The 20,354-nt window shown below is 39.8% G+C and overlaps 1 protein-coding gene and 2 long non-coding RNA genes across 3 annotated transcripts; 2 read left to right on the forward strand and 1 right to left on the reverse strand.

Moving 5' to 3' along the window:
- The first annotated feature begins 206 nt into the window (after nt 1–206).
- Nucleotides 207–6,349, forward strand: LOC146481182 (uncharacterized). Its single transcript, XR_014864543.1, has 2 exons — nt 207–441; nt 4,583–6,349. It is a non-coding gene; the product is annotated as an uncharacterized LOC146481182 (long non-coding RNA).
- Nucleotides 5,736–20,261, reverse strand: LOC146481183 (uncharacterized). The gene is made up of 2 exons (XR_014864545.1): nt 20,085–20,261; nt 5,736–6,710 (listed from the first exon to the last, which is right to left on the reverse strand). It is a non-coding gene; the product is annotated as an uncharacterized LOC146481183 (long non-coding RNA).
- Nucleotides 14,216–19,827, forward strand: LOC146481184 (uncharacterized). The gene has a single exon (XM_085108850.1). The coding sequence runs from the start codon at nt 14,224–14,226 to the stop codon at nt 19,567–19,569; it is 5,346 nt and encodes a 1,781-aa protein (XP_084964976.1). The 5' UTR covers nt 14,216–14,223; the 3' UTR covers nt 19,570–19,827.
- Nucleotides 20,262–20,354: the final 93 nt, after the last annotated feature.

Genomic DNA, 20,354 nt, shown 5'->3' on the forward strand with positions numbered 1-20,354 from the left:
GTTGAACCCGGACGCGAAGAAGTGGTTGGCCATCTTCCTAAGCTAATGGCACTACTAGCCTGTTCCAGGCTCTTAGAGAGACGCGCGAAGGAGAGGGCGAGGGGATGAAAACTAGGGGGGCTTTTCTCTCCCCCACCCCCCTCGTTTTCGTCCCCTCGCCCTCTCCTTCGCGCGTCTCTCTAGGAGCCTGGAACAGGCTAGTTAAATGAAGACTTCGAACGTTTGTTAGGATTCGTCATAGTAGAATACAGAGTTCTTTCTACTTTCGTTTCTCGGTGTCTGAACACTGATCTCAAGGATTTTACGCTCGATTTGTGGAAGAAACGTGGAACTATGAAAACAGTCAAGATTTGCTCAGGTAACATCGACCTACGGGAGGATAACATCGACCTAAGGGAGGTTAACATCGACCTACGGGAGGTTAACATCGACCTAAGGGAGGTACGTTTTAGAGCACCACGTTTGTATCGATGTGTTATACTGGCACAATCGTACACATGAAAAGCTTATTTGCAAGCATTAAAACTTACAATCTTGCAGGGGCTTTTCTAATCGTTGACCTGAGTGTCATTTCAAACTCATAACATCCACCTACAGGAGGTTAACATCTACCTAAGGGAGGTAGAGTAGCCTACAGTGTAAATTTTATAGTTTATGTTTTATAATAGTCAATTCATATGCATATAAGCTTACACTATAGCAGGGAAACTTGGGATCATAAGGAGCTTTTCTATCATTGACTTGAATTTCATAATTTTCATTTTTACCAACTCATAACATCCACCTACAGGAGGTAAACATCTACCTAAGGGAGGTTATGGTATTATAATAAGGAAGGATGGACTTGAAGAAAGCTTACGAATCTTAAGGGGCTTTTGCACTTCGTGTACGTGCCGCTTTAGAATAAATTTATTTGTAAAGAATTATTATTATTATTATTATTATTATTATTATTATTATTATTATTATTATTATTATTATTATTATTATTATTACCATTGTCATGTCATGGATCAGAAGCCAAATTTCATTCGGACTGTTAAGATCTGCACTCGTGTGTCTTAAAGGTTCTAGGACATTACGAAGAATCCAACGTGACATCAAGAACGGGGACATTGATATTGAAACCGCAGAAGGGGCCATTTGAGAGGTGCATATTTTGTTTAAGGTTTTTTTCTTTTCTTTTTATCAAGTGGAACTGATTTTAAAATGCCGAAATTCATTTTTTTAAAAACTTCATGACATTTGTTTTTTTTTTCTTTTTCTTTACAAATACATTATGCTTGTAAGTAGTCTCAGTTTCTTTTTTTTTCGCAATCGAATATTTAAAAAAATTATTATTGAAATTTTGCTTGAAAATATTATCTTTTTTTTTAATCGAAATGAATTGTAAATTGGTTTTTAATAGCTCTTTTTATATACATTATTTGCTTGCAAATAAAATTTTATGCAGCAATTGAAACTCTATTTTAATTACTTCATAATGCTGATTGAGGTTGGGAACATGGAATCGAGGGTATTGATTTGAAATTTGAATCCAAGATAACGTTTACTACTAATGTCATAGTTATGGAGCGTCGTATAATGGCTGGCGCGTCCATGATCTCGTTGACACACAACTTTTTCATCGACCCTCCTCCTCCCCCTTCCTGCCTCTTCTTTGTACTAAGATAATTAACATATATATTAGCGGTTTATTGCCCTCACCTTCGTAGGCAATACATATTTAACAAAAGTTTATATTCTTATTTATATTGGATATTTGGAACGTAATAAAGCGGCTATGTGATAAATTTCACATAGCCCTTTTTTCTCCATATTTAAGTTGTTTGTATTGCCTTTACGAACAGAGCACAGCACTTATTGCATTCTGATTAGGCTTGCCCTTCTGTGGGGGCAATTGAAGCATAAATACTTTTAACTGGTAAATAGCAATTTGTGTGGAATATTTTAATAAAAATTATTATTATTAAATTATTATTATTATTATTTAAAAAGCCTTTTAATCTCACTAGAATGAGATTAATGAGAGTTTTCTCATTTTTTTATTTACACTCATAACATGGAATATAATATATTATTATCAATATTAGTTTGTAGCCAACACAGACCTACGCTGGGCCATATATTCATCTCTTGAAACACTTTTACAGCCATAAAGATTTTCTGTGAGAGGTGTTATGGGTTTAAATAGAAAAATTGCAGGTGCATTAAAATAGCATAATAGCTGTTATGATGATTAAAGGGAATAATTATTGTTCTCTTGTTGTTGTTGTCATTTTTTCTTGGTTGACCCCATCAACCTGTAATTTCCACATTAAATTTTGCTAGAAGTGACTGTTTATGACTGTTGAAATGATAGATCATTTTTAAAAATATAACCCTTAATATGTCAGAATTTATTTTAATTTAATTTGTGATCTGACTTACAAGAGGTTTGACTGTTTGACTGCTTCATTTTTTATTTGCCATTAACCAAAAAATACAACATAAATACATTAAAGATGATACACAATATTCCTACTAAACTATTTACAAGAGTTAATGTGTTAAAGGCTAGGAAGCCTATATAGAAGCCTGGGGCTTATTAACTACAGTTGAACCTGCCGTATAACGGCCCTGTATTAAGCGGTCACCCTCTATTAAGCGACCAGTTTTTAAAGTCCCGATTGTTTGCTCATACAAACGCTGTATTTGTTACCTGTATTAGGCGGCCACCTCTATTAAGTGGCCGCGGCCACCCTGCAGCAGTCCTATGTTTGTCTTTCTTTGTTATTTTTACCTGTATTAAGCGGCCACCCTTGAATGGAAACTAAGCCATATGTTTATTTATGCGGTATTTTATTGTGTTTAAAATGCAATCCAGCATCACTATAAAGAAATAACATGAGCAAAGCTACTGTAAGCTGATACTCGGACGTTTAATAATAGTTAACGCTTTTCAGATGTGCGCAATGTGCTGAAGTACAGTACCATATCACGAACGCTAAAAAAAAAGTTTGTTTTGAATATGCTTCACTCCTCAGCAAGAAATTCCTCTTTAATTAACTTGTTCTTCAGCCATGTGACATTCAACATTGTTGATTGTCCTATTGTTTCCTTGCATAAAGTGTTTTTGTATGATACGCCATTAAAGTTGACATTAGACCACACCCAGTGAGTATTTTTAGTGACCCCGTATTAAGCGGCCACCTGTATTAAGCGGCCAGTTACTCAAGTCCCGAGGGTGGCCGTTATATACAGGTTCGACTGTATAGGCTTCCTGGAACTATAGGATAAACCATAGAAGTTAATGGTACTGAATGAAAATTCCAATTAATTTTTTTTAAAAGAAGAAAAAAAAGAAAGAAAGAAAAAAAAGAAAAGGTGTGTAGCTCAACAAAGAGTCAATTTAACTAAGAAAGAAGGAATTTTCTAAGTCTTTTGCCAAACAAACTGATACTTTCACTGCTTTGAATTTCACGACTAAGTGAGTTGAAAAACGTAGGACCTTGAAACCGAAATGATTAGTTCGACAATAAGGTATATAGAAAAGGTTGGAATTTCTTGTATTATAAGAATGTATCTGGCTTGCAAGAGTAAACATATCAAGAAAATAATTTGGAAGTAAGCTTCTTTTAAAAAGATACATAAATTTACCTATGTGGTATAAATAAATGTCAGAGAATTTTAAAATCTCCCGTTCTTTAAAAAGAACACCAGTATGAGCATCAAAAGAAACTTTAGATATTATTCTGATTATCTTTTTTTGCAGAACAATAATCTGATTTAAATTAGACTGATATGTCGATCCCCACACAGAAACACAATAAATTAAGAAAGGGTACCGTAAACTAGACTATAGTACAAGGAGCATAAGGAGCTTTTGGGAAGGCAAAAACTAGACTTATAAATAATACCTATTGATTTTGATATTTTTCTAGAAACACTAAGAATGTGAGGCTTCCATGACAAATGCTCATCGAGGATAACACCTAAGTTAATGGAAAGCTTGTTTGCTCGACACCATTGTCAAGCATTTCAGAATTCAAGATTCCAGGAAGTAAGTTGAAATCTTTGTGGGAGAAAAATATGTTTGTATCATCTGCAAAAAGAATAAAATCCACGACCTTTGACACGTTACACAGATCATTTATATAGAGTAGAAAGAGTAGGGGACCTAGTATAGAACCCTGAGGCACCCCGCACTTAATTTCACAAGACTCCGAACTGACACTCATTAAATTCCACATATTGTGGTCTATTGCTGAGATAGCTTTCGAACCCTCTAAGTGAAGTGCCACGAACACCATAATGCTCTAATTTTGAAATCAAAATGTTATGATCAACGGTGTCAAAGGCCTTGGACAAGTCTATAAAAATACCAACTGTGCATTCCTTATTGTCAATGACAGAAGAGATTTTGTCACATAAACAAGCAAGAGCATAAGCGCTAGCGGTGGAGTAATGCTTGCGAGAACCATACTGATTGTCAGAGAGAATGTTATGATTATTAAGAAACCTTAAAAGATAATTGTACATTACTCTCTCATTGTTTACTACAGTACATTAACAATATTGGTTTTATTTTATTTCTTTTCAGAATGCAATACTTAAACTGCACAGACCGCTGAAGAAACAGCTACTTCAAAGACACTTATGACTCCTTAATTCCACAAGAGACATTGTGTACTCAATTCATACGCATAGAAGCTTACTCTTCAGCAGGGAAACTTGGGATCATAAGGAGCTTTTTTATCATTGACTTGAATTTCATTTTATTTTTACCAAGTGATAACAATTCCACCTACGTATACAGGAGGTAAACATCTACCTGAGGGAGGTTATGATGTTTATAGCACCATGCAAGTATGTATTATAATAGGGAAGAATTGACTTGAAGAAAGCTTATGAATCTTAAGGGGCTTTTGCACTTCGTGCACAAGGCCCTCAAATTTGGAATGACAACCCTCTTGATTTAGGTAATTGGCTTACTATCTCGAATTGTAGACAAAAACTTAGAGATTACTTCCAATCAAATTGTGAATTCATGTCCTTTTGAGCTCTCGTATACAGGGCTTAGCTTAATTTAATATTTTATTTGTTATTTAATTAATTTTTTTCATTTAAGTTATTATTATTATTATTAGTATTAGTATTATTATTACCACTATTATTAACATTAATATTTATCTATTTATTTATTTATTTATTTGTAAATTGTAAAGTAATTGCACCATTTTGACCAATCTCCTGTATGAATTGTGCCATATAAGCCCCCAGCTTCGGCATCTCAATATCTATTTATTACTTATTACCATGCACTCTCTTGTACTATTATTATGAATAAAGAGCATTATGTATTATATTGTCTCAGTTGTTAGTTGTTCAATAATTATTGTTTTCAAACAGAAGAAAAAAAAAAAAGAGAAAAGTCCAAATTCTCCCATGTCAAAGGTACAGTGTAAATTCAGTTCAATTTCTCTACCCTAGCCAAATTCAATTCCCTTCTTCCCAGGCATGGTACATGGTCAAATGCCATGTGGTGGGGTGGGGGGGGGGGGGGGGAAGGCATTTATTTTTTGTTCAAATTTGACTTGTTCTCCAACTCATGACAAAGTTCCACCCGTATTTAGAAGCATGGAGCTTACTTGATAACAAATGACACGTCATGAGCTTAAAACATGAAAATGAAAACATTCAGGGGTGGTCATTTGGATCTTATGAAAAGCACACTCAAAGGTTCATGGGATGGCTCAATTTCATTTTGACCTTTACTTGAGGTACAGATTTGTTGACTTACAAAATAATAGCTCTTTATGTCATATCTTTTTGACTCAATAGCCATAAAGGTTAGCAACCATAACTGTAATTGAATATGGATATTTGAAAGATACATTTCAATATCAGGTGAAAGATTAAGTAGAAGAAAGACCCTCAGTTATTTTTTTTTTGGATTTCCTTTCACAACTGCTTAAGGACAGTGCCTACTAATAGCGAAGTATTTTTGCACGGTTTATCACTATGCGGGAAAAACAGATCTTGGTAACGGGTATTGAAATCCAAAAAGGAAATTGGGGGTAACCACACATTTTTTAGAGATGACTAAGCAACAATTATTCTAAAAAGCAGCAAAATACAAAGCAATGCAGGGCACCTTTTTCCAAATTGAAGCTTTATTATCTCTGAAAAATGCATGGTTTCCACCCAATTTTGGATACCAAAATCACTTGCTAAGTTCTGCTTTCTCCGCATAGTTTTAAAGTGCGCAAAAATATCCCTGTAATAGTAGGCACCACCCATAGGAAACCCGAGTATCTCCAGATGCGCAGAACGTATGCGCAGTAACAATATTAGGCACCGTCCTTAAGTTGTAGAAAGGACTAAGAATCTTTCTTCCAATTAAACATTACTAAAAAATGTTGGTCATTTTGTATCTTTGCACTCTAAGTGGTACATATATACCAATCTACACAATTTCCTGCCAGAGAGGAACAACATTATGACCATTTGCATCCAATCCATCATTATATGGGAGATCCTCCGTCAATTAACCCTACAAACTTGAATATCAAATTTTACATAATTTTGCCACATGATGAGAGGTCAAGCTTGACAATAACAGTTCAACAACATCTGTTGTACACAATGTCTTTTGAGGAATTAATGAGTCATAGGTGTCTTTCAAGAAGCACTTTCTTCAGCGGTCTGCACAGTTTAAGTATTGCATTCTGAAAAGAAATAAAATAAAACAATATTGTTAATGTACTGTAGCAAGCAGTCAGACAGTCAAACCTCTTGTAACTGATCACAAATTAAATTAAAATAAATTCTGACATATTAAGGGTTATATTTTTAAAAATGATCTATCATTTCAACAGTCATAAACAGTCACTTCTAGCAAAATTTAATGTGGAAATTACAGGTTGATGGGGTCAACCAAGAAAAAATGACAACAACAACAACAAGAAAACAATTGCCTTTAATCATCATAACAGCTATTATGTTATTTTAATGCACCTGCAATTTTTCTGTTTAAACCCACAACTCTCACAGCAAATCTTTATGGCTGTAAAAGTGTTTCATTAGATGAATATAAATGACCCAGCGTAGGTCAGTGTGTTGCCAAAAAATAATATTGATAATGTGCAGTTCCAGAAAATATCCATCCCCCCCCCCCCCCCCACGGAAGGTCAATGGAAATTCCGAGGGGGAGGGGGGTTAATAGACGGAAATTTCCGAGGGGTTGCGGGGTGTTCCTATGAAGAATTTCTCCAGAGGGTAAGGAAATTCACGAAAAAATCCTAAGCGACGCACAAAATTGGCAGACAAGAATTTTCAGTCCCCACTACGGAAAGTTAATTATAATCCAGCACAAAAGCAGCGCAAACGATGAATCATTCTGGAAAAAGACATTTTGGTAGAAATGTTGTCTGGTTAATCCTTCTGATAAGCGAAAGTAACGCGTGACAGGTATTTTTACGCGGGATGCCCTGAAGGGGCATACCGTGTCTAAAAACGGGTCGATTTCTTTTTTTTTTTACGCGGGATGCCCTGAGGGGGCATACCGTGTCTAAAAATGGGTCGATTTCTTTTTTTTTTTTTTTCTTCGTCGTAGTCACAAATGTGTACATTAATTTATTCATTTAACTCTTCCCTCTCCTACTCGGGATGTAATGTTCTGATTGTCTTCAACAACAGCAGGCCAATCAAAATCCATTCTTGTGGCTTTATATCGCGAGGGAGGGGACCCACTCACCCCTACCTGTGTGACGTCAACGCATCATTTGATATATTTATTAAAAACAGATTAAATTGTAGCGCCATATTGTTAATATGTTCTGGACTCAAGTGTACTGTTTTCAAACGGAAATTTCACCATTTTGAAGCGGTGAATCGAAAGAATAACTTCTAAGAAGCACCCGACATTTAAAACGGTGGAAATTGGTGAGTTCCTGGCGAAGGAGTCCTGCTTTGTTTGACAGTCTTAGACCATGACGCGAGACTGAAAAGAGGTCATTGAGACGCTTATGTTATCGTAATGGAATTTTACAAATTTCCGGTGAAAGTCTGAGTCGCGTAACACAAGGGAAACAACGTAACGCGATCGTCGTGACTCAAACTATTTCATTAGCAAGGATAGTTTTGTCAATCGGCAAAGCATACAGTTGGAATAAATGAATCAGCCCCAGCATCACGCGTAATGCCAGTATAGCAGGCATCTTGTTTTTTTTTCTTCCTCATAGCCACAAATCTGTACATTAATTTATTCATTAAACTCACCCCTCTCCTACTCGTGGTGTATTGTTCTGATTGTCTTCAACAGAAGCAGGCCAATCAAAATCCATTCTTGTTGCTTACATCGCGAGGGAGGGGACCCACTCACCCCTACCTGTGTGACGTCAACGCATCATTTGATCTATTTATTAAAAACAGATTAAATTTGGCGCCATATTGTTAACATGTTCTGGACTGACAAGTGTGCCGTTTTCAAACGGAAATTTCACCATTTTGAAGCAGCAAATCGAAAGAATAACTTCTAAGAAGCACCCGACAATTAAAACGGTGGAAATTGGTAAATTCCTGGCGAAGGAATCGTGCTTTGTTTGACAGTCTTAGACCACGACGCGAGACTGAAAAGAGGTCATTGAGAAGCTTACGTTATCGCAATGGAATTGCCCGCGATAAAACCCGGAACATGGAACATTCCGGAACATCCCGGAACACGAAAAAAAAAATGATAATAAAAAAAATTGAGGTAAAAACAATGAAATAAAATTAAAATGAAGGAAAAAATGAAAAAAAAAAGTGTCTGTGTTTTTTTTTATGTAAAATGAAATCACATTGTATCTGAAAGAAATTCATATAAGAAGAAGTACGGAGTAGGTGGGGCGGTAGGATAAATGGGGTGTTGTAACTGACCACACTGAATGAAGGCACAATTTAGGTTATGACGAGGCTTGGGGAGCCTCCCACTTAAACTTAAATGATTGAAATTAAATGTTGACTTAAAGACGACGTTTGCATAGAGAGCAAAATTTCGCAATAAATATTATCAGGTAAGGTCTTCATTAGAAGAGATGATTGTTAAACACTTTAACTCGGAGATGTTACTCGGAGATGTTAAGCTTTAAAAAGCTTAACATCTCTGAGTCAGCGCTTTTACATTTAAATTAATTCCTACTACGTAATACCTTCGTAATGAAAAACGACCCTCATGGTGAATTGATAAGAAGATATTTAAACTTTCCATGAATAACGCACAACGTCTTCTATCGATTTGTGATTAACAAGGATAAGTCCTGTTTAAATTTAAGGGCGCTTTTGACCGCGGAAGCCTTTTTAGTGTGAAGTAGTGCATAGATTTTGACCACTTTTTGCTGAATAGGGTGAGGCTGGTCTGGAATTGGATATAATTTTCATGAGCAAACGGGAGTTTGCCTAACGAAGTCCTACTCACATGTTTGACATGCATATCGGTCTTTGAACCAATTTAGCTTCTTATATGTTACTAGCGGGTCATTTGGATCATTTGGATGGTATGCAATTGACAAGAACGTCGTGTCTGAAACAGGTTAGGAAAAATCACATATCTTGGTGTGAAATTAGGCAAGAGTTTCAAGAAGCGCGCTAGCCCCGGTTGCAAGATGTAGGTGTAGCCATAATTATTTGTCAGTAAAAAACACCTGACCGTCTCTGTGTCTTAACCATAAGCGAACTGTCATTTACGGCTAAAGAAAATACGCTACTTTGGCTGGTTTGGAGCTTTAAAACCCCTTCCATTTACCGAACAATTGGTTTGAAACAGGGATTTTTGCGCAAAATGAAAGGAGAAAATACGATGGAGAAACGCCTGAGGGTGTTTAGTGCTCATTCGCGTATTCCAGCCGAGCTGGAAATGATCCATTTCTGGCGCAGCGGACGATAAACACGTGCTGCAAATGGAGGGAAAGTACTTGTGCCTCCATTCTGAGTGTGGTCAGTTACAACACCCCATTTATCCTACCGTCCCACCTACTCCGTACTTCTTCTTATATGAATTTCTTTCGGATACAATGTGATTTCATTTTATATAAAAAAAAAAAACAGAAACTTTTTTTGTCATTTTTTCCTTCATTTTTATTTTATTTCATTGTTTTTACCTCAATTTTTTTTATTATCATCATTTTTTTTTCGTGTTCCGGGTAATGTAATTTCATTTTATATAAATATACACACATTTTTTTTCATTTCTCCCTTTATTTTATTTCATTTTTTTTGTATCTTAATTTTTTATTATCATCTTTTTCGTGTTCCGGGATGTTCCGGGATGTTCCAGGATATTCCAGGATGTTCCGGAATGTTCCATGTTCCGGGTTTTATCGACGGCCAATGGAATTCCTGCAATTTCCCTTGAAACCCTAGGTAGCGTAACACAAGGGAAACAACGTAACGCGATCGTCGTGACTCAAACTATTCCATTAACAAGGATAGTTTTATCAATCGGCGAAGCATACAGTTGGAATAAATGAATCAGCCCCAGCATCACGCGTAATGCCAGTATAGCAGGCATCTTGTTCTTTGAAGTTCGACTTCGCGGCGTGATCAGTCAGCCTCATATCATGCCGTGCATGGCTGTGACTTCACAATCGTTTGAAGTTCGAGTTTTGAATTAAATAAAAGCCCTCTTTACTCGTATTGAAGCATCAAATGAGGAGATTAAAAGGTTTCTGAAAAAAGCAACTATTTTGATGAGCATGGCCTTCTCGTAGTTCCACAGGCTAGTTTGCGGTTGAAATCTATTCTGACATGACGAAATGTACAACACGCGGACGGGCGTGCTGTCAGCGCTGTCGTGTTCGATGAATTTCTTTCCCACGGAAAATTATTTTACCGCGGCCACAAAACGTGTAATTTCAACAATGCAATCTTTCACAAACAAGATGCCCCTCTAATGGCATTACACGGAATGCTTAATGTAGCCCCAATTATTCCCCATTGTATGTTTCGCAGATATTTAAAAACTATCCTCCCTTGGCAATTGAAATAATTGTCTGAATGGTTTTATTCAGATATATTGCGTGATACTTATCGTTGTGTTCCTAGGAATCATACCAGAAATAACTATGCAATAACGTCATGACCCCGCTGAACTGGTCTGGCCCCTCTAGCTCTAATCCTTCGCGTTGATTATTCGATCTGTTTTTTAAAGCAGAGTTTCTTTGCTGTGAACTCTCCCAATTTCCACCGTTTCAACTGTCGAGTACTACCTAGAAGTTATTATTTCGATTTACTGCTTGAAAAAGGTTTGTTTTCTCTCTGAAAACGGCAGATCAAAGTCTTAAATTCATACATGTGGCCGCCATTGAACAAAAACAACTTTTCGAAATGATGACTTGCTTTGACGTCACACAGGTAGAGATAAGTGGGTCCCCTCCCTCGTGATATACGCGCCGATAATAGATTTTGATTGGGCTGTTTTTGTTCAAGACAATCAGAACAATAAATCCCTTCTGGGAGAGGGTAGAATTTAATCAAGGTTTAATGAATAAATCAAATAATGATTTGACGTCACACAGGAAGGGATGAGTGGGTCCCCTCTCTCGTGATATGTGCCCGAATAACAGATTTTGATTGGGCCGCTTTTGTTGAAGACAATCAGAACAATACATCCCTACCAGGGGAGGACATATTTTAATGCATAAATTAATGTGGCGATTTGTGACTACGACGAAGAAAAAAAAAAGATACCCGACCGAAACCAAGACATGTCATGCCCTGTGGGCATTCCGTGTAAAAAGATTTCTGGAAGAAAGATTCTGCAGAAGATTCAGAAGATTCTGCAGAGATATTTCCATCCAGTGAATGAGCATTGGAGTTGAAATTTGATCCCGTGGCACCAAATGCGAAACTTTCCCGATGTATGCAAATTTTGCTCAAGATTGAATCCCATGGGACGTGAAACAGCGACGTTTATTTTATAAAAACCTGACATAAAACGTTAAAACACAAACTTCTTTTCTTTCTCGTATTTATTTCATTCACGATCTCAGTGCCGAGACGTGAATCCATGGACTAATTAATTTTGAAGTTTTCAAAGGAGAACCTTTTGAAACTGTTCACCAGTTCACAAAGGCGGCTTTCAATTCTTGTGCATGCAGCCAGCTTTCGACTGGGTTTTCAAAGTTCTTCAAAATTCTACTTGAAAAATTAAAATCCAGCATCGTGTATTCAATGTGCAACTTATATTCATAGCGGTTTCTTCGCGGTATTAAAATAGCAAACGTTTTCCTGTGGAGGTCGTGTTTTATTGACGTAAAAATCGACCATTTTAGAGTTTTTTCCAATTTTTCCGGATATAATTTTAGCAAAAGGATAAACAAGTAAAATAGCGAAGTGTTGTAAATAGCTGAACTAGAGTAGTCGACGTTGCTTCAATAATAAAAAATTGATCGTAATAGTGTGCGTTGTCAATTTTCTTAGTCTAAATGGATTTTGAACTTCTGAGGGGTTCAAGGAGAAGGGTTTTAAAACCCCGGAAATTCCGGAGGGGTGGGGTCATCATAAACCCTCTGGAACGGAAATTCCGAGGGGGTGGGGGGTTAAAATAAAAAAAAAAACTTCCGTGGGGGGGGGGGGGTATGGATATTTTCTGGAACTGCACAATAATATGTTATATTCCATGTTATGAGTGCAAATAAAAAAATGAGAAAACTCTCATTAATCTCATTCTAGTGAGATTAAAAGGGTTTTCAAATAATAATAATAATAATAATAATAATAATAATAATAATAATGAAAATAATAATAATAATAATTCTTTACAAATAAATTTATTCTAAAACGGCATGTACATGAAGTGCAAAAGCCCCTTAAGATTCGTAAGCTTTCTTCAAGTCCATCCTTCCTTATTGTAATACCATAACCTCCCTTAGGTAGATGTTTACCTCCAGTAGGTGGATGTTATGAGTTGGTAAAAATGAAAATTATGAAATTCAAGTCAATGATAGAAAAGCTCCTTATGATCCCAAGTTTCCCTGCTAAAGTGTAAGCTTATATGCGTATGAATTGACTATTATAAAACATAAACTATAAAATGTACACTGTAGGCTACTCTACCTCCCTTAGGTAGATGTTAATCTCCTGTAGGTGGATGTTAGGCACCGATCGTTTATTACGTCCTGGGGGGAAGGGGGGGGGGGCGGTGGTTTTCTAAAAAATCGAGTGTATGAAAATTTTACTCCCAAAAAAATCTTTCAAGCAAAAGTTTTACCCCCCACTGCAATGACAGTTTGAAAATTTTACCCCCCCCCCCCCCCCCCCCCCATGGTTGGCCTGATGGTTGAATTGTTGAGAAGGTCCCGGGGCCTGTCTCTCGAAAGACCCATAATAAGATTTTAAAATTCAGTATTCAAAGCTAACATAAATTGACTTCTGTTAAGAAACATTTGTCACCAAAATTACTTATTGGGCCTGGTAAGTTACCGGGTCTTTCGAGAAACGGGCCCCTGGCCACAACGCTTGGTTACATGCAGAAGTCGCTGGCTCTCTGAATCTGAACTGGCAAGAGAAACAATCAGAAGTTAAGCGAAATTCAAGTAAGGGAACGTACCTTAGAATATCTCTTCAATGTCTTGATAATAACGATGTTTTGTTATTGCTGGAGTCTATTCTTCAGTCGTCAAAAGAAGGTACACAGAAGGTCAAAGCAGCTCGGGGTTTGGGAGCAGTACAGGAACATTTGATGTATGGATGTGGATCAAGGATGTGGATATATAGATTTTGAAGAAGCCTACCATCTCTATTCGTCTTTTGGTCAATTTTTTTGCCCAGAAAAAACAAGCCTTCAGAGATAAACTGCTTGATGAAATACACGGTTTGCCTGTCTATGTCATTACTCAACCTATTACGTGCAAGATCTTTGTCGCTCTGAAGAATAGTAGCGATATGGAGAAGTGTCTAGTCGATGTTACCAACTCTAGGATTGATGAGAAGAATGGTTGCGAAATACATTTAGTTAGTTAAATACATTTAGCTCGTTTAAAAAAATTACCCCCGTCAAAAAACACCGCCCCCCCTCCCCCCAGGACGTAATAAACGATCGGTCCCTTATGTGTTTGAAATGACACTCAGGTCAACGATTAGAAAAGCCCCTGCAAGATTGTAAGTTTTAATGCTTGCAAATAAGCTTTTCGTGTGTACGATTGTGCCAGTATAACACATACGATACAAACGTGGTGCTCTAAAACGTAGTGAAAATATACGATGGCTGAAGCAGCAAAGCTCAGGCGAAGGACAGCTAAAGCGACGCTAACCCGACTCAACAAAGCTCTGAAGAAAAAACTAAACGGTAACAGGCCGAGAGAGGAAATAACGGAAGCCCTTCAACTGGTGAAGGATGCATACGCGGAGTTGATCATCAAGCATGACGCTTACACGGAGCTGATCGAAGACGATGAAACCTTTGAACAAGAAGAACTATGGTTAGAAGAATGCCAAAACGCTTATCTGGAATTGGAAACTAATGCGCTGGATTACATTAAAATGAGCATGGAAAATGAAAAACCGGAGGTGGAAGAAGAAATTGCAAACCCACTGACAGACAACAATGGAAACCAAGGTGAAACCGGAACCCCACCCCCAGACAACAATGGAGACCCAAACAGTCATGAAGAAACTGGTGAAAGAGGGAATGAAAAGGAGGAGAATGGTACTGAAACCCTTGAAACAAACTCCACAAGTGCATCAGCCATAGCATCGACCGCCAATCACAATGTAAACATGAGCGGAGTTGGACGTAACAACCAAACAAGTAATGAAGCGCAAAACAGTGGTCATACCCCCTGTGGATTTAAGATGGAAAAACCAAAAATGCCCCGGTTTAATGGTGATGTTAGAGATTACGCTATTTTCCGAGCTGACTTTAAGCATGCAGTAGACACCCAGTATGGCAAGAGGGATGCAATCTCGTTGTTGCGTACGAGTTTACAGGGACGACCGTTAGAGTTAATAAAGGGCATTGGCACGGATTATGACGCAGCCTGGGAATATCTGGACTCAATATACGGGGACCCCAGATTTGTAGCTGACACCGTCACTCAAGATATCGTAAGATTCAGACCTCTTCGCGAAGGAGAAGATGCACGTTTCTGCGATTTGGTCCACCTCGTTCAGAGAAGTTTTAACACGCTTAAAGAGGTTGGTCGTCCTTATGACATGGATAATAATCATATGTTGGCGTTAATCGAGCAAAGAATGTGCACCGACGATCGCAAAGTATGGGCGCGTCACTTGGAAAGCGACGGTAAAGAGGCAACTCTAGCACAGCTGATAACATGGATGAATGCCGAAATGAAGTCCAGAGTGAGAGCAACGGCACCCCTGAGAAACGTAGGCCAACACCCAAGACATCCTGTTAACCACGTAATACCACAAGACAGCAACACCCGAAACAGCTCTCCCTCGCCCAAGTGTTGGATCTGCCAGACTTCAAGCCACTGGGTCGATCAGTGTCGAAAATTCACCTCACTCAGTCCGCAGGAACGACTCACAGCCACAAAAGAAAATCATGCCTGTTTCAGCTGTTTAAAACGAGCAGGAAGAGATCACCGGACTACATCATGTTCAAGGAGAAGACAGTGCCCTGAAAAGTCAAATGGAATCCAGTGTACGTACTATCATCATCCGCTTCTACACGCAGCATTTCAACCAACCGTCGCATCGATTTCTTCCGCAAAGGACAACACAACAGCTTTGTTGCCAATTGTGCAAGTGGACCTCCTAGGAACAGGAAGTCGGCGAAAAATCGGAAATGCCTTGCTGGATTCAGGAGCGCAGATCAGCTTGATTCGAACATCCATGGCCGATGAACTTGGACTAAAAGGAAAGAACATTGTAATAACGATCACCAAGGTGGGCGGACAGGAAGAGGAGCTGAGGACGAAGATGTATCAAGTTCGCATGGGATCGCTTGAAAACCGCAGTGTTTACACAATTCAGGCCATAGGAATTCCCTGGATTAGTGATGAAATTCCAGAAGTAAGGCTTGACGACATAGCGAGACAATTTGGCCTTAATAAAGCACACCTTCATCGAGGATTTGGAACGGCAGACTTGCTCATTGGTATTGATCAAGCGAAGTTTCACGTAGGAGAAACAAAGGAGGCCGGAAACATGATCGCGCGACACACGCCACTGGGATGGGTGATATTTGGAGCAACACCCAGCCAAAAGTTAGAGGAGTGCCAGGTGTACCATGTCAAGCTTGAAACACCCGTAGATTTGACAAACTTCTGGACAACGGAGAGTATGGGCGTGTCCGTAAATCCTTGCAGCTGCGACGCTGAAGAGCTTAGTCCGATAGAACGAAAGGAGGCAAAGATCATAGAAGTTTCCTGCAGGAAGGTGGACAATCAATGGCTGATTCCGTACCCTTGGAAACGAGATCCACGCGAGTTACCAAACAACAAGGCACAAGCATTCAAGAAACTAGAAGCGACCGAGCGCCGACTGCTGAAAAATCCCGAGTACGCAAAGGCTTATGATCTTCAAATGGTTGAAATGAATCAGTTACAGTTTGCCAGGAAATTAACAGAAGAAGAGACCAGGAGACACACAGGCCCAGTCCATTACATCTCACATCATGAGGTTTTACGGCCGGAGAGTAAGAGCACACCCGTACGTATTGTGTTTAACTCGTCTGCAGTATTTCAGGGACACAAATTGAACGACTATTGGATGAAAGGACCCGACTTGTTAAATGACTTATTTGGAGTGGTTCTCAGGTTCCGGGAAAATGAAGTTGCTTTCATGGGAGATATTTCGAAGATGTACCACCGAATCCGCATACCAGAGACAGACCAACATGTACACAGGTTCCTCTGGAGAAACTTACAGACGCATCGCGACCCAGATGTTTACGTGAAGACCGTTTTGACCTTTGGAGATAAACCAGCCCCAGCGATGGCCCAAATAGCCTTACGCAAAACCGCAAATGAAGCAAATGAAACCTTCCCCAAAGCAGCGCAAGTAATCAAAGACAACAGCTACATGGATGACATTTGCGATTCTGTACATACTGAAGAAGAAGCCCAAAAGCTTACCGCGGACATCGACAGCGTCCTCGAAACTGGAGGATTCAAAGTAAAGGGTTGGCTGAAAAATGTACCTCGTAAATCCGAGAGTGATCTGGAGGAGACAAACGAAGCAGCTATTCTACAGTGCAACAGTGAAGAAAAAGTGTTGGGCGTGGTATGGAACAGTGCCAGCGACACGTTTACTTTCAAAGTTAGAGCGGATTTCCTGAAGTGCCAAGAGCCGATACAGCTTTCCAAGCGCAAGATCTTAAGCCAAGTAGCGCGCATATATGACCCGATCGGCTTCGCAACAGCATTCCTAATCAGAGCCAAAATAGGCCTCCAGGAACTTTGGAAAAAAGGCATCGGCTGGGATGAAGTACTGCCCGTTGAAGTCTCCGACAAATGGCTAAGCTTCTTTAAAGAGATGGTGAAACTGAACGAGACAAGCTTTAACCGATGTCTTACACCACCTAATGCGGTTGGAAAACCCATCCTGTGCATTTTTTCTGATGCCTCTGAGGAAGCATTTGGCACCTGTGCGTACTTAAGATGGGAGCTGGTCAGCGGAGAATTTGAAGTACGTTTCATCGCAGCAAAATCAAGAGTGGCACCTCTCAAACGATTAACCATCCCCCGTCTGGAGCTCCAAGGAGCAGTTTTAGCCTCAAGGTTGTATAAGACGATACTAGATGAATCCCGTTTCCAGTTCGCGCGGACGGTCTTCTTCCTGGACAGTAGGATAGTGTTAGCATGGATCTGCAGCGAAGAAAGACGTTTCAAGCCATTTGTTTCAATCAGAATTGGAGAGATCCAGAACAACTCAGACCCTGCTCAGTGGAGGCACATCCCTGGGGAACTCAACGTTGCTGACGATGTTTCTCGTGGTATCACTGTTCAAAGCTTAACCGGAAGGTGGCAGCACGGGCCTGACTTCCTACGTCGTCCCGAAGGGGAGTGGCCACAAGATTCGTCATATCCTGACATAGCCGAAGTAGAGAAAGAAAAGGTCAAAGTTCACGTCGTCTACGAGCAAAGCAAGTTACAGCAACCCATTGATTGCAAAAGGTTTTCAAGTTGGCGAAAGTTGGTGAGAGTAACAGCGTACGTATTGCGATTTGTGTGGAACCTGCGTGCGTGCATCTACAACAGATCAGCAGAGGGAGTCACAGCAGTGAAGCCTATTAAAGACGGCTCCCTCTCACCCGAAGAGCTGCAAAGTGGCGAGAAACACTGGATACAGGAATGCCAGACGAGCCTGAAAGATCGCCTCAGCAAGGGAGAATTAAGCCAGCTCAGCCCGTACAGAGATCCGGAAGGTGTCTACCGAGTAGGTGGTCGAGTCGACAGAGCCCTATTTTCCTATGAAACGAGACATCCGTGTCTACTCCCTAGAGAGCACTGGGTATCACATCTGATAGTGCGCCATGTTCATCAGTGTGGTCATACCGGTATAGCTGCCACAGTAGCCAAGACGAGGAAGAAGTATTGGATAATTGGAGCACACGATCTTGCCAAGTCAGTCAAGTTCAAATGTGTCTTTTGCCGTAGAATGGACGCGAAAACGGAATCTCAAGTTATGGCAGACCTTCCGCCCAGCCGTATGGCCTCGTTAACCCCGCCGTTCCATTACACGTCTTGCGACTACTTTGGCCCATACAGCGTCAAGATTGGCCGTACAAAAACCACCAAGCATTATGGCGTCATTTTCACGTGCTTGAATACCAGGGCAGTCCACCTGGAACTGGCAGTTGATTTGACAACTATGGAATTTATACAAGTTCTAAGAAGATTCTTTGCCTTGAGAGGAGCACCCTCTATGATGATTAGCGACAACGGGTCCAAGTTTATCGGAGCGGAGCGAGAGCTTCGAGAAATGATCGAAGGATGGGATAAAGAGAAGCTGCGCGAGTACTCAGCAGAAAAGGGGATGTCTTGGCAGTTCACCACCCCAGCGGCGCCACACCAAAACGGATGCGCTGAGGCGTTGGTCAAGAGTTGCAAGGTTGCTCTTAAAAAGGCAATTGGTGATCAAGTGTTGACGCCCATGGAATTACAAACGTGTCTTCTAGAGATTGCTAACCTCGTGAATCAACGTCCGATTGGCCGTATTCCGAATGATCCAGACGATGGCTCGTATATATGTCCCAATGACATGTTGCTTGGACGAGCGTCTTCCCAAGTTCCTCAAGGACCGTTCAGACAAACCAAGAATCCACGACTCAGAATAGAATTCGTCCAGAAAATAGTGGACTCGTTTTGGAACCGCTGGACAAGAGATGTCTTCCCGTCCTTGATCCCACGAAGAAAATGGCATGCAGAGAAGCGGAATGTACGAGTGGATGATTTCGTCATGGTTCAAACGCCCGGCGCAGTTCGTGGAAAGTGGAACGTCGGTAGAGTGATCAACGTGTATCCTGGGCATGACGGCAGGATCCGTAACGTCAAGGTCAAGACCCGCACAGGAGAATACGAAAGACCCATTACCAAGATTGCGGTGATCTATCCAGCAGAAGGATATGAAGACGACCCTTAAGAAGATGAGGACTACGCCCTCATCGGGGCGGAGAGTGTTTGTGTGACTGTTTGACGATTGCATTACTTTTTAAATAACTTTATAAGAGACCTGATTTCCGTTTGATCATAGCAAATGCTGTCAAAATATGTAACTAATTAGTCTGCAATTTCACTAGGTCGGACATCGGATTAGATTTAGTATTGCTGCTATTCGGAACGTTTTCGGTTTACAAGTTTTAGTTTTGGACGTGATCTGTTTATGTTAACATGGAATCCTTTCATGAAATCGAATAAAAGTGGTCCAGCGGGGTGAAAATCCCAGAGGTTAGCGAGAAAACACGGAATCCAAAATCGTATAAGATTCTTTAATGATTAATATTCAATTCCAGATCGAATATTAATCATTAAAGAATCTTATACGATTTTGGATTCCGTGTTTTCTCGCTAACCTCTGGGATTTTCACCCCGCTGGACCACTTAGGTCGATGTTAACCTCCCGTAGGTCGATGTTAACCTCCCTTAGGTCGATGTCACCTGAGCAAATCTTGACTGTTTTCATAGTTCCACGTTTCTTCCACAAATCGAGCGTAAAATCCTTGAGATCAGTGTTTAGACGCCGAGAAACGAAAGTAGAAAGGAAGAACTCTGTATTCTACCATAACAAATCCTAACAAACGTTCGAAGTCTTTATTTCACCGACGTCGTCCGCCATTACTACAAAAAGAGAGTGAATGCAGGTCAATTTCCGGTATAATCGGATCTCGGATCGTGGCTGCTCCGAAGAATAACCCGATGACGTCACCT

The sequence above is a fragment of the Pavona decussata genome, unplaced genomic scaffold (assembly GCF_977016875.1).
Source record: "Pavona decussata unplaced genomic scaffold, jaPavDecu1.1 SCAFFOLD_51, whole genome shotgun sequence".
NCBI classification, from domain to species: domain Eukaryota; kingdom Metazoa; phylum Cnidaria; class Anthozoa; order Scleractinia; family Agariciidae; genus Pavona; species Pavona decussata.

Bases quoted from the DNA above. Each gene is read 5' to 3' on its own strand.
- LOC146481184 (XM_085108850.1), top strand. From the start codon at position 14,224: ATGGCTGAAGCAGCAAAGCTCAGGCGAAGGACAGCTAAAGCGACGCTA.